Source organism: Pan paniscus, chromosome 13, assembly GCF_029289425.2.
Source record: "Pan paniscus chromosome 13, NHGRI_mPanPan1-v2.0_pri, whole genome shotgun sequence".
NCBI lineage: Eukaryota > Metazoa > Chordata > Mammalia > Primates > Hominidae > Pan > Pan paniscus.
The window spans coordinates 42,108,126-42,122,601 of NC_073262.2; the positions used below are offsets into that span (position 1 = coordinate 42,108,126).

Consider the following 14,476-nt stretch of genomic DNA (forward strand, 5'->3'; position numbering starts at 1 on the left):
GGTCATCAGTCTAAGCTGCAGAGAACACGAATAAACTTTCTAATCACCAAACCAAATGCTGCTCCCTTAGGTAGCCACTGGATAATCAGGCTGTCATGGAAGTGGGGACCCTTGAAGAAGGTTTTGAATATAGCTGTGGAATAATTGTTTCAAAAGTATTTTATAACCTTGGGTCCTGGAGAAGTACAAAAGAGACAGAGCCATGTCATTTGCCAAGGCACCATCCAGAGCAAAACAGAATGCACTCAGGGCAGCTAAACGTTGATGTGCAAGGCAAGTCTAAAAGTTGTCAGGGAAAATAATAATTGCAACAAGGACTGTTGCAGATGGCTTAAAAAATTAGCTGTAAAAATTTCAGACACTGAAGTGAGATCAAATTATGATGGACATATTTTCTTAAAGGGCCTCTAGGAGAACATTTGGAAGGCACACTGTCACGTCAGCAGGAAGGCTGAATGCAGATATTATGTTTTATCTTTGTAGCCCAAAATGGAAATAATGGCATAATTAATTAAACATCAGCTTTTATCCAAAAAGATTTTGTCCCGGTCTCAAATTTTTGTGAATCTAAGAAATGACCATATAATACTCAGTTATATAATATGCAGTTATATAATATTCAATTTTATAATAAATTCTTAATGGAATAGAATGAAACTTGTGAAATGTGAACCCAGGGATCTGCCACAATCTCTCTTGATGGGATTCTGGAGGGGCTGATGAAAAATCACACTTCTCAGTGTGGCAAAAATGTAAGTCTAGTATGTGAATAAGGCAAAACTTTGGGGTTTTTATGGAAGATCATTTGGCTTCTACAGAAAAATTATTTTCATCAGGCTCCAAGCTGTTTTAGAAAATTTCCTGCACCTTCCTTTTGGAGATCCTTATGCATACCTGTGAAATTGCCTTGTTACCCAACAGAAGGAACAAAGCTTATTCACCTGATTATGTCTATTCAGGGTCATATTTAAAATGCTTCTCTTAAACATGCACCAAATCCTCTAGAAAGGTGAACTTACAGGCAATCAGAGGAAGTGAGCAATATCAAAAGATACTCAGGAGATTTCATAATAACTCACTCCAGGTTTGCTTCCCTTGTGTTGGGCTCAAAGGGAATCAAACCCTGGGCCCAGGGCCCGCCTAAGACAGAGTTGAGGGAGCAGAAATGGGGCTCTAGGAAGCTTTCTAGAAGCTGTGAGGTGAGAACAGCTCTCCAAAGTGGAGATGATTTGAAAACAAAACTAAAGCTGAAAAAGCAGTAAGTTCTTTTTCCGAGAAATCAGCCCAACATCCAGTCCACTAGATTTGAGGGAGGGTGATCCCTAAACATGGCCAGGTCCAAATAAGCAGCTAGCCAAGGTGACAGAGTGTGGCAGAACCCAGAGAGACAGTGGGCTAGAGCAGACTAGGACTCACCGAGACGGGGAGCAACCAGGGCAGCTGTTGGCATCCCTTCTCTCAGATCAGGTGCTGAATGGTTAAAACTTCTCTTTTGTGCCGATATTTGGCTTTTAATAGTTGGAGGGGCTGGGTGCAGTGGCTCATGCCTGTAATCCTAGCGCTTCGGGAGTCTACGGCAGGTGGATAACCTGAAGTCAGCAGTTTGAGACCAGCCTGGCCAACATGGTGAAACCCCATCTCTACTAAATAGCCAAAGGCTCAAATGCACCTCAGTCTCCAGTCTCTGCTGCCATCATTAACTAGAGAGCTGCAGAGTCAGTCACTACCACCCTGAAGGGTCCACTCCACCTTCATCCTGCCAGATAAAGGACAGTCAGTCCCTGGCACAGTCTGTTGAGGGGGACATTTCTCTGCCTTGAATTACAGATGCAGAACTGCACAGAGAACATAAAACTGACTGAATGAAGGCAAGTGAACCCACCAAATATTACCGACCCAATGTATAGTCCAGGCACTGACTGCCCTGGCATTGCCAGGTCCCCAAAGCTTAGCTTGGTATTTTACACCTGTATGAGGCATGCATTCTGTTATAAATTGTGATACATCTTAGCTCTTCACACAATCCCCTAACCCCTGCCCTTGTGTATAGTGACAGAAAGCAGGTCTCTTTCCTATGAAGCTAGAATCTTCAGTGGGGTTGTCACCTTGGGCTGTTGACATAGCCACTACATATACATGTGTAAATACCCGTATATATGAACATGTGTGTGCACCTATGTACACATATGACATATATACATAGAAACATGCATGTTTCTTGAGTGGCTACCCTGTAGGCTGCCAAGAGAACTGTGTCAGCCAGGTCAATGTCAGCAATAATAACAAACTCCAAACGAATCATGGCCCAAATTCAGTATAAGTTGATATCTTCCTTGTGTCAAATCCAGAAAAGTCGTTTCTTTTCCCAGAGTGGCTTTCTTCCAATTGAGAATTAAAGAAGCCAAACTCCTTATACCTGGTTGGCTTCATCTTCAACAAGTGGCTTCCAAGGTTGCTGTGCTGAGTTGTCTGCATGAAGCCAGTGGAAGGATAAAGAGCATGGAAGACTATATGAGGGAGATATTCCTGGGCCAGGCAAGAAAGGGCACATGTCACTTTTGCTCAGGCTCCATGACTAGAACTAAACGTGTCATGTGGGCACACCTGACTGTAAAGGAGGCTGGGAAATGCAGGCCAGCCGTGCCCCCAGAAAGAAGAGGGCCAAGGTTCCCGAGGTTTCGTGACACCCAGCTAGTCCCTGCCACTGGGACAATGTAGAAATTAAGGGATTGGCCTGCATTTTCATGGAGCTGATCGTCCTGTTAGGAAGATAGAACCTACACAGAGAACAACTCAGTAAGAGTACACTTTGGATAAAGGACCAAAATGAGAGGCAGTCCAATTCCTCAAGGCAGGGAATCCACTGTGGGTTAGAGAGGATAGATGACTTTACAGGGAGGGTTTCAGTGTCATCCTGAATACTGAACAGGATCTAGGGGCAGGAGGAGGAAAGTGTGCCATGGAAAAATGGACAAAAGATCAACTCAGACAGGAGAGGGGCACATTCCAGAGACAGCGAAGCCAGTCTGACAGGGAGGGTTAGACTGTCACTGTCAAAGGAATCATTTGAGTAAAAAGATCCCTCACTTACCTCTGGTTTGAAAATGTGTGAAATTAGGAGTCTCTATTTCTGAAACCCAGTTGAATCTCAGTTACTGAGACAGTGTGACAGATGACACAAGGCCTATTTCAAACCTATGCTGAGTAGTCCTGCTACTTTTCATGTCTAAAATAAAACAAGTATGTCTAACTCCAGAATTCATTGGGATTTGCAGGTTAAAGACAGGAAGTTTAAAGTATTTCAGATGAGATTTTATTCAGATGAACACTAACAGTAAATATGAACTATACATGGGTATATGATAGAGAATTTGCCCCCTAAGCTGGGGGGCTCCTCTTAAGAGGTCATGGCCTTCTTAAGTCAGTTATGCTCTTTTTGACAGTGACTTAAATTTCTAATGTATACATTCTACCTATTTTTCACTGAAGCACAGGTAATATAGTATCAGTATAAAAAGTGATGCTATACACACACATGCCTGTATATTATGTATATGGTGAAAATATGAGCCTATTATAAAAATTCTTATCATAAGAAATGTAGTTTCTTTGGGGTTGTGTGCTTTCACAGTTATTTAAGGGAAGTTGTGTGATATTAACCTATCATTTCCTTGCCTATAGCCTTAACACAAAAGTAGATTTTATTGTGCTTGAGATGACAGGTAATCCAGTTACCCTGATTGGATCATTATACATTGTATACCTGTATCAAAACATCACATGCACCCCCATAAATATAAACAACTATTATGTACCCATAATAATTAAAAATTTTGAAAAATAATAATAAATGTTTAAATTATTTTTTTAAAAGTAAACAGATTTTATTTTATTCTAAGTCAATTTTTATTTGCCTTATATGTATGAAAGCTATAACAATGAATGATTCATTTGTGCCTTATTATCTAAGAAATTACCTACCACCAACTGTCAGGTATAACAATAAATTGGCCTATGTGAATTTCAGCATATTATCCTGTTTGTTTTCCCTTCTTAATATGATAGTGCCTCTCTATACCTGTGGTAGTAGATTAAATAGCCACTTCTGTCTTTCTTTTTTCTGAAAATTTACACTTACTGATGCCTATAATTCTGTCATTGGATGTTGTGACTTTTTAGGAATTTTATTTAACTTCACCTTTTATTTTAGATTCAGGGGGTACTTCTGCAGTTTTGTTCCATGGGTATATCGCATGATGCTGGGTTTTGGATGCAGGTCCCATCACCGAGGTAGTGAGCATAGTACCCACTAAGTAGTTTTTCAACCCATTCCCCCCTTTCTTTTTCCCCATCTAGTAGTCTGCAGGGTCTGTTGTTCCCATGTTTATGTCCATGTGTGCTCAGTATCTAGCTTCCACTTATAAGTGAGAACATGCAGTATTTGGTTTTCTATTTCTGAATTAATTCACATAGGATTATGGCCTCCTCTAGCTGGATTCGTGTTGCTGCAAAGGACATGATTTCATTCTTTTTTATGGCTGTATTCTATGGTATATATGTACCATATTTCTTTATCCATTCCACTACTTATTTGCACCTAGGTTGATTCCGTGTCTTTGCTACTGTAAATAACGTGGCAATGAACATGTGTCTGCTTGTATCTTTTTGGTAGAATGATGGATTTTCCTTTGGGTGCACACCTAGTAATGGACTGATGGGTCAAATGGTAGCTCTGGTTTAAGTTTTTCCATCTTTCTTTTTGCAGATGAGGGATTTGAGACTAAGAGGTTCAGTTACATTCCTGAGATCCTGTAGAACGTGTACCTTCAACAGGGCTAGAACTCAGGTCTCCTGGCCCTTGCCCCAGGACCTCTCCTTTCTCCCATGCAGACCTTCCCTATTTCAGTGAAGGGAAGGGACCCATTTGGATAAAAGCCACTGAAACAGCCTTGAGGAGGGCAGGTTTTTAGATGCATATATTCATGCAGTAGGTGAAAGTGTGACATCATATATCTGAGAAATAATAATGAAGTGCATTCATGAACTGAGTCATTTAGATAGCTAATCCATTGAGGCCTCTTCTCTCAAATCACATGATATACCACTCAAAATCATTTCTTTTGTTGAATGTCATTTCCCATAACTTCTTGTCCTGTTTGCATATTGATAAATGTATTCTTAGGTCTCACAACATTGTAATTCTTTTGGCACTCTCTCAATCTTTAAAACTTACATATGGGTGAGTAAAATATAAAGACATCTTTTTGTTTAAAGACTACAACAAGCACTAATGGGCTGCTTACTAAGTATGGTGTATTTTGTCAGGTTCCGGAGATTGCAAGATGAGATAAATTGTATCTTTGCCCTCAGGAAAGTCAGATTCTAGAGCTTGAATCTTGAATTAGGATTATAGAATTAGGATTATAAAAACTGTCCAGAAACAATGCATTGGTTCTGGTTACCTATGGAGGTCTTAGCTCTGCTGGAGAAATTTGGATTTTCAAAGCAACAGGTAATCAGTTTAGAAATTATTTTCTTTTTTGTGAAAGGACTTCCACAGACACACAATTTGAAGGTCCACTGAGAAGGAGAACTGGCCAACCCACAACAGCAAAAAAATACCTTTACCCTTGCAGGAGGATAGAATACAGCCCTGCCACAGTGCCATCCTTCAGGAGGTGCTGTATAAATGTTTGTTGAATAATCACCTAACCAAGTACTCAGGGCTCTCACAGAAGTTCAGCCTAAAGAGAGTTGAATGGGGAACACAGAGAATGTGACTCATTTTAGTGGAGTTTGTAGTCCCTGCTGACTTCATGGTAGATATGCTGGGACAGAGTGACCAGTGGGATAGCCCTGCCCTCTAAGATGATTCTAACATTGCTCAATGGCAAAGAAGCAAAGGCATTTCTTAGATCAGCATCAGTGTGCAGCAGGGCCTCTCCAGGGAGAAAAAGGAGTAGAAAAAACTTTTCGGAAGCGAGAGAGGCACGCTTAGCTGCATTATTTACTTACTCAATTAGATTTTTTTTTAGCATCTGGAGCCACAAAAGTTGTAACCAAGACAAACCAGGCTATAAGTGCCATTTTCAAAATGTCATCAGCCTAGCAGAAACATTAAGCATAAATCACGACTTTTATTGTATTTGCAATTAAACAGATCAAATTTAATGTCCACAGAAAAGCCTTAGTAATTAGTATCAAGATTAATACAGTGAAATGTCTCTGGCTTAGCAGTCCCCCCAAACAAAACTGAAATAAAGAATTCAGTATATAATTGAATAGCACGTGAATATTAATGTACAAAATCCTCAGAGTCCCCAGGTCCCCAAAGCAATTATTTTCTATTCGCATTAATTGTTCCTAACAGATGACATTAATGACTTTGAGTTAAAACGTGTCCAAGGGAAGTTTCACAGGATCAATGCTGTTTAGAAATAAGGTCACTTTTATAATTATCTGCTCAGATTTTAACCACTGCTCAACATAGTAAGGTGAACTTGGTGATTGGTTTTCTTAATGTGAATATCAAATGTTAATTTTCATACTACCCAATAAATATATCAGAGTATTCATACTTTTCCTACTGCTTATTTTTTTAACTACTACTTATATTTTTCTACTACATATCTTCCAAGGCAGACTGACAGACTGTAAAAGCATCACTATTGTTTACAAAATGTAATTTGCACATACACATACATATACATGTATGGGAACACTGATAAACTAGAATAAACATTTTTAATTAGGACATGTATTATCTAATCTGGAAATGTCAAGTCTTTTGAGATTTAACTGTCCAAGGCAGGATTTTGAGACAAATAATTAAATTATCGCTATTCAATGTTTCTGCTTGGTTTTACCTAGAAACTTCACTCACGCCTCTTGGATCTTTCATCTGGAGATTTGCTTTCAGAGGTGGAAAGAAACCGAAGTCTGACACAGTCACGAACTGATGCTGAGGTGCACGTGAGTTTCCCAGTTGCCTTCAGAACACTTGTTTTGGTGGTTATTTTCCTTCCATCAAATATGATGTCACAAGCGAACCATAAAGTGCATCCTTGAAGCATTGTCAGGCAGATAAAAATACCTTCCTTTCTTGTGTTCTCTGAAATTCAATATCATGTCCCCCAGCTGATATAGTAAGCAGAAAGTGTCATTCTTGGCAAAAATATCAAGATACCTTTTTTGGATATTGATTACATCTCAGAGTCTCTGAGAAATGGTCAAGGAGCTTTTTATTAAAACCCACGTCCCATATTATTCATCCTACTTTTATGATATATTATGTATGAACTTTTAAAAATTCATGGGCTCTGCATTTTTTTTCTCTGGCTGGGGTTAGCTTTGTGCTTATCTGGCAAAACTTTAACCAGCATGGCTTTTTAACTCTCGTTGACATAAAAAGAGTAACTTGAAAAAACACAATTGCCAAATAAATATATAATGAAAAACGTGAGGCTTAAGACAATGACATGAACATTTGTGGATAACTGTTTTTTTATTTTACTGAATAATTCCATCAGTGTAGATAGACCATTAAATGTAAATATTCTCAAGCTAGATTTGAATTGAATTTCAGTGGAATATTGTCACTTTAAACATTCATAAAGACCTAATGGCTTCCAATCTATAATATAGCCTTAAAGTCAGGAGTTTTTTTTTTTAAGTGTGGAGTTTTTATTTAAAAATGGGAAGAATGAAACTCTGGGCTTCATTCTCTTTTGTTTTTTTTGTTTTTTTTTTTTTTCTGATACGGGGTCTCATCCTGTTGCCCTGGCTGGAGTGCAATGGCGTGATCTCAGCTCACTGCAACCTCCACCTCCTGGGTTCAAACGACTCTCCTGCCTCAGCCTCCCAAGTAGCTGGGATTATAGGCGCCTGCCGCCACACCCAGCTAATTTTTATATTTTTATTACAAAAGGGGTTTCACCATGTTAGTCAGGCTGGTCTCGAACTCCTGACCTTGTGATCTGCCTGCCTTGGCCTCCCAAAGTGTTGGGATTACAGGTGTGAGCCACTGCACTGGGTCAGCTTCATTATCTCTATTTTTTAACTAAAATTGTAGATTTTATACTGCATTTCTCACAGTAAGAATGTTTAAAGTATATGAATCATTCAGGGTAGTAATCTAAAATAAACAATGAGGAAAATATACTTTGGATAGTGCAGAAGACAGGTTGTATTTTTCCCTGTTAAATCAACATAATTAAGATAATGTTGCAATAGAAGCTAATACACATTTTTGATGAAGAATTTTAAGAATAATCATTATTACCAATGACAACTCACTGGGATTCATGGGGTTCTGTGTATCTCTGGGAGCTCTGCTCATTGTCACAGGGCTGACTTGGCATTATGGCATAGTGGCTTGGACTTGGGCCGGGCATCAGAATGTTATATTGATAGGGCAACTTGGGCAAGGTATTAAAACCTTAATGCCTCAGTCTTCCCTTTTAGAAAATGAGGATAATGATATTTCTTTTCTATTTCAGAGAGTTGTGGTGAGGATTAAATGAGATAACACAGGAAATGTGCGTACACAGTGCCTGCTAACAATATTGGAACAATCATAAGATCTCTGTTCCTTTGGCCCCCTTCAGTTCTCTTAATATGTGGTGCCATGCTGCACCCACAGCAAACCACAGCAAAGGAAGAAATGATCACTGAGAAAGGGCTCTACTAATATGTCTCTCCAGAAGCCAGAAGCTCACATCAGTGATCCCTGGTAACAAAGTCCATCCACTTTTGGCTATTGCCTAATGTAGTTACTACTTAGGTACCAGGCATCAGGGAATTATAGGATATCAGGAAGTGTAAAACAGGGTCCCGTAGGGAGACCATGAACTAACTGATGGCTTAGTTGAAGAGCCAAGACACGTGTGTGTGTGTGTGTGTGTGTGTGTGTGTGTGTGTGTGTGTGTGTGTATTTGTTGTTGTTGAGATGAAGTCTCACTCTGTTGCCCAGGCTGGAGTACAGTGGCATGATCTCGGCTCACTGCAACCTCCACCTCCCTGATTCAAGCAATTCCCCTGCCTCAGCCTCCCAGGTAGCTGGGATTACAGGTGCACACCACCATGCCTGGCTAAATTTTTTGTATTTTTTAGTAGAGACGGGGTTTCACCATGTTGGCCTGACTGGTCTCAAACTCCTGACCTCAGGCAATCCACCCACCTTGGCCTCCCAAAGTGCTGGGATTACAGGTGTGAGCCACTGTGCCCGGCCTCTGTCTCTCTCTCTCTCTCTTTCTCTCTCTCTTCCCGCCACCCTCTCTCTCTCTCTCTCTCTATATATATATATATGTGTATATATATATATATATATATGTATAAACATTTTTAATAATAGTAGCAACACCCAGGTAAAAGTCCCTAAGCACCAGCATTTGTCAGGGGCTGTTCGGTCTTCACAATGATCCCACATAGTAGCTACTTTCATGATCTCCATTTACAAAGAAAGAAACTGAGTCACAGAGGGGTTCAGTAATTTTCCCAAGCTCACAGAGCTAGCAAGTGAAAGCCAGAGTTTAAACCTCATAAATGACCTTGGAGTTCAAGTGCTCAACCACAGAACAGTTATTTACTGCAGTAGATAATCCTATGTGATAATCACATGCTGACAAAGGAAACTGTAGGGGAATAAAAGCTCACTTTGCAGCCAGAATGTCAGGGATTCCGCATCCCTTATTAAATTCAAACATTGATTTTCCAAGGTGGAGGAAGTGGGAGAATTTCCCAGTAGAAAAGAGTGGCCGCCTCCTCTTCTTGGCAAGGAATTACTCTGTAACTACTGCTACATGTACACCTACACAGACACTCTCCTTAACTTACGTGCCTGCTGGCAGGCAGGTTCAGCCATTCCCTTTGCCTGGCTTAGCACAGCCCATGTCAGACAGTGAGGTACCACAGCGTGCTGCTAGGGAACTCACATAAGAGACTGACTTCTTTAATAGCTTCTCCTAGAGGCTTGCTGCGCAAAGCATGGGTCACAGAATAGCAGCATTGAAGCACCTGGGAACTTGTTAAAAATACTACATACATCTCAGGTCCTACCTCAGAATTACTGAATCAGAATCTGCATTTTAACAAGATCCCTTGGTGATTCAGTTCACGTTAAAGTGTGAAAAGCCTGTCTTAGAGGACACCTCTCTGCTTAACCATCCTTGCCCCTGCCTGCTCCCACATGACATTCACAGGCCTTCTCCACCTCCCTCAAGTATCTGCCATCACATCAGGGCATCTCGGCTGGGCATGGTGGCTCACACCTGTAATCCCAGCACTTTGGGAAACTAAGGTGGATCACCTGCCTCAGTTGAGGGTTTGAGACCAGCCTGACCAACATGGAGAAACCCCATCTCTACTAAAAATACAAAATTAGCCAGGTGTGGTGGCACATGCCTGTAATGCCAGCTACTTGGAAGGCTGAGGCAGGAGAATCACTTGAACCTGGGAGGCAAGGCAGAGGTTGCAGTGAGCTGAGATCATGCCATTGCACTCCAGCCTGGGCAACAAGAGTGAAACTCCGTCTGAAAAACAAAACAAAACAAAACAGAGCATCTCAAGTTCAAGGCCAAGGGAGAAGCAGCAATTCCTTCTCACTCCAGCCCATCTTCTGAGTCCTACTTTCCTGTCATCTTACCCCAACATCTATACAGGAGGTATACACATGGACATGAGTGGGCAGGGCTGCTTATTCATTAAAAGAGAACTGGGAATTGAGCATTATAGGTATTGATTAGAGAGTAAATTAAACATGCCCTATATACTGATGTAGGAGTTTAATATTTACCACAAGTACTGTAGGATCATCATTACCTTCCTTTCCCAAGCTGGTGTTTAGTCACCGTCAGTTGGAATTGCATTTGGAGAACGGTGATAAGTACTCAGGTACTGAAAGGCACCCACAAAGTGTCAATAAATTGTATAAGTAAAAGGCTTTGCCACTCTGCAAGTGACACAAAGACAGATGGCTTACCATCAAAGAGTTTCTGAGACAAAGCTTTATATAAAAAGGAGACTGGAATTAGACGGTAATAGAGAGATTCTGTTCTCAGTGGTTGGGATGTAAATTAATTTAGCCTGTCCAGTTTGTAGAGCTTCATCTGTTACACGAGGGGCCTATAATGTGGCTGTCAAGATGTGTTTGGAGGTTTACAGCTTTATTTGTCACCCTTGCCTTATGAAGAACCACTAGAATTCTAACAGCTTGAACCTTCCACTAAAAACCCAGATCTACCTGATGTGAGGGTTATTACCATGTGGATAGCCAAATGGTAACAAGGACTGGATATGAAAAGCACTATTATATTTACAGTGGAGGCTCATTATACCTGAGTTTCGTGTCTGCTGTGCTTGGCTTCCTGTGAGGTAGCACAGATAGGCAATGGGCATCTGGTTGTGGACTTAGTATGATGCCATCAGAACCAGAGGAAACTGTAGCAGAAATCTCAGACAGCAGCACCCTCTATAAAGAGGACATTAAAGACCACAGAAGTTAGAAGTCTTCCTTGCTCAAGAGTGCATGCTTAGTGGCAGTGGGTAGCCCGGGATCCAGACCACTAGACTCACAGCCAGTTTACATGCTTTTGAAGCCTGTAGTCAAAGATGTGACTCTATCTTTGTCCTTTTGTAGCATTCGAGTCATGTTTTGATACTGATTTGATATTCTCACCAGTATGGCTAGATAAAATAAGACCACCCTTGTGGTACTTTTGCCTAATAATGATGGCAGCTTGTAATAATTGAGCACCTACTAGAGGCCAGATGCTGTGATGTGCTTCACAACTAGACCCTCGTTTAGTCCTTGCAATAACCCTATAAGATAAGCAATAGTATCATGATTTCCTTTGAAGAAAGAGAGTAAATAGTTTCCCCATAGCCACACAGGAAGAGGCAGAGCCAGGATCTGAGCCCAAATTTGACTCCAAAGTCTGCCCGTAATTATCATACCATACCATACAGACAATCTGCAGCTTAGGGTAGTTCGACAGGATTTTTTAACTTTGTGATGGAGCCAAAATACACATTCAGTACATACTGTACTGTGAGCACCCATACAACCATTCTGATGTTCATTTTCAGCTCAGTATTCAATAAATTACATGAGATATTCAACAGTTTATTATAAAATAGGCTTTGTGTTAGATGACTTTGCCCAACCGTAGGCTAATGTAAGTGTAGGCTGGGCTGAGCTGTGATGTTCTGTGGGTTAGGTGTACTGAGTACATTTTCAGCTGATTTTCCAGTTACCATGGGTTTATCAGGATGTACTCCTGCCATAAGTTGAGGAGCATCTGTATTCCCATCTACCTCACCATAAGGTTGTGTTGATATTTACTCTCCTCTGAGCAAAGCCCTTGCTCAGAGCTGTCCTGCTTTTTCAGGAACACCAACTAAATACAAAATCGGCCTTGAAATGCCCTGGCTTGGGGGCTGTCATCCCTGGTCATCTCTGTCCTCGAAACAGCTACAGTAGCAGCAGTGAACTGTCTCTTTCAAGCACCTGCAGCGAGTACTCCAGTGGCTCCTCCTACACGTGGCACGATGGGAAGAACCTCAGGAAAAGGGTAAGGCACTGTGGCATCAGAATGAACCAGAAAAGAATCCTCTTCTGGTAGGATTTGGTCATGGAGATGACGGGCAGGTGGGAGGGTTAAGAAGGAAGCCACCATTTGCTGAGCACCTGCTCATGTATTATACTGACATCCTTTCATCAATGCTATAGCCTCATAAAACACTATTTGACTATAAATTGAAGGGCAGCGTGGTGAGATGACAGAGACCACAACTTCAGTGTAGGTAGGCATATTTCTACTTATATACATGCCAAGATTTCCTTTACCAGGATTTTTAATAATTACTACTACTAGAATGACTCCCATCTGCACAGTGGACTCGCAAAGCTGGAGATACCTTTGTGCTTTGAGTAGACGTCTTTGTACACTGATGTAAGGGAAATATTTGAAATAGCTGTTTTATCCATTCCCTAATGTTGGAGAAAAGGGAAGAGCACACGAGAATAGAAACCCCAGATCAGAGTATTTGGAGGTCATTTTTCTACCATTTGTATAAATTTAGTTCATGGTTTTAGCAGTGTAGAAACCAAGAAAAATCCAGAACTCCCAGGAGATATTGATGAGGGAGTAGCTTTGTCATCCTCTGAACAAGAACTCAGAAGATTTCAAGTTTGCATTTAGGGCTTATTCCCTGGGACTCAGACTTCCAATGCAAAGTACAGAGCCTGCTGCATTATCAAAATTGCTCCCTCTAAGGAGTTGTTAGGTGCTCTGAATAATGACTGCTCTGAGCCTGGTTTGGAACAGACCGGAAAGATGGTCAGGGATGTTTCCTCGCTTTGTGAATATCCCTGGCTCCCAGAGCCCCTCGCTCTGCTCTTTTCACTTTCACACCTCTTTGTCTCTCTCCTTCTCAAAGGCTTTTCACTTTCTTTTAATTTTTGGCTGGAATTCTTCCAATTACAGTAGCTTTTGATGTTCTAAGGCAATCTCTCCCCTGAATGAGGAGAAAGAAGGTTCTTAAGGCACTTCATGGACACTCTGGTGGCTCTTCTCTGGATCCTTAATAGGGCTCTGTCATGGTCATGGAGTACCAGTACACCTGTCATATCTCACAGTGAACTGTCTTGTTTCTCAGGGACCTAACAAGCCAGACCCAGATCCATGAAGACATTTGAAATGTGTATTACTTAAGAAACTTCCTGCAGTTTCTTACTTTGTGCTGGGTACTCATGTAGTATTAACTTACATAATAAACTTGTATCATATGAATTTGAATTTGAATATTAATTATATAACAATTAATATATTATTGATTGTGCTTTTTGAGCTCACAAGTATGTTTTACTTGTGTACAAACAGAAAGGAAGCCTGCATGAAATGCACTAGCCTGCCCTACAGAGGAATGTGGCTCTAGTCGATGAGAAATTACCATATGCAGCACAGCCTTTTAAGGACTTCAGAAACCTTAGATCATGTAATGCTCCCAGTCGCCTATTAAGTAGGCTCTCCTATTCTCCCCATTTCACAGAAGAGGACACTGAGGTGCTAAGAAGTTAAATAACTGAACCAAGATGCCACAGGCAGTACATGGCAGTGCCAGGCTCCAGAAGGCTCCAGAACCCACATTCTTAATTGTTCTTTTATACTGGCCTTGTTGAATCAGCCTGAAACGTGGTGAGGTTGCTTCAATTATTGAGATCAGTTTGCTCCCATTAAGACCAAGACGCCCTTTAGAAAAAATATATATATAAGATTCTTGTCCAGTCAAGAAATGGAAGAGGACTGTGGACATTAAACACAGGCCTGCACCTCAGCAACAGCATCTTTTAGTCAACCACACTGCTTCCCAAGAGCAACTCTCTTCCAACTTTCGCAGCAAAGGATGGATCTGCCTATGGGAAATGCCAGCTCCTCCCCACCATCACTCCCACGGGGCATTCATGTGTCTCCTACCC

At 41.0% G+C, this 14,476-nt stretch overlaps 1 protein-coding gene across 2 annotated transcripts in view; it reads left to right on the plus strand.

Moving 5' to 3' along the window:
* Positions 1–14,476, plus strand: part of NCKAP5 (NCK associated protein 5) — a 1,001,373-nt gene that overhangs the window by 870,047 nt on the left and 116,850 nt on the right. For both annotated transcript variants that reach the window (XM_055108553.2, XM_055108550.2), the window contains exons 11-12: positions 6,871–6,972; positions 12,387–12,569. In XM_055108553.2, coding sequence (XP_054964528.1) covers positions 6,871–6,972; positions 12,387–12,569 — 285 coding nt within the window. The remainder of the gene's footprint in view (positions 1–6,870; positions 6,973–12,386; positions 12,570–14,476) is intronic.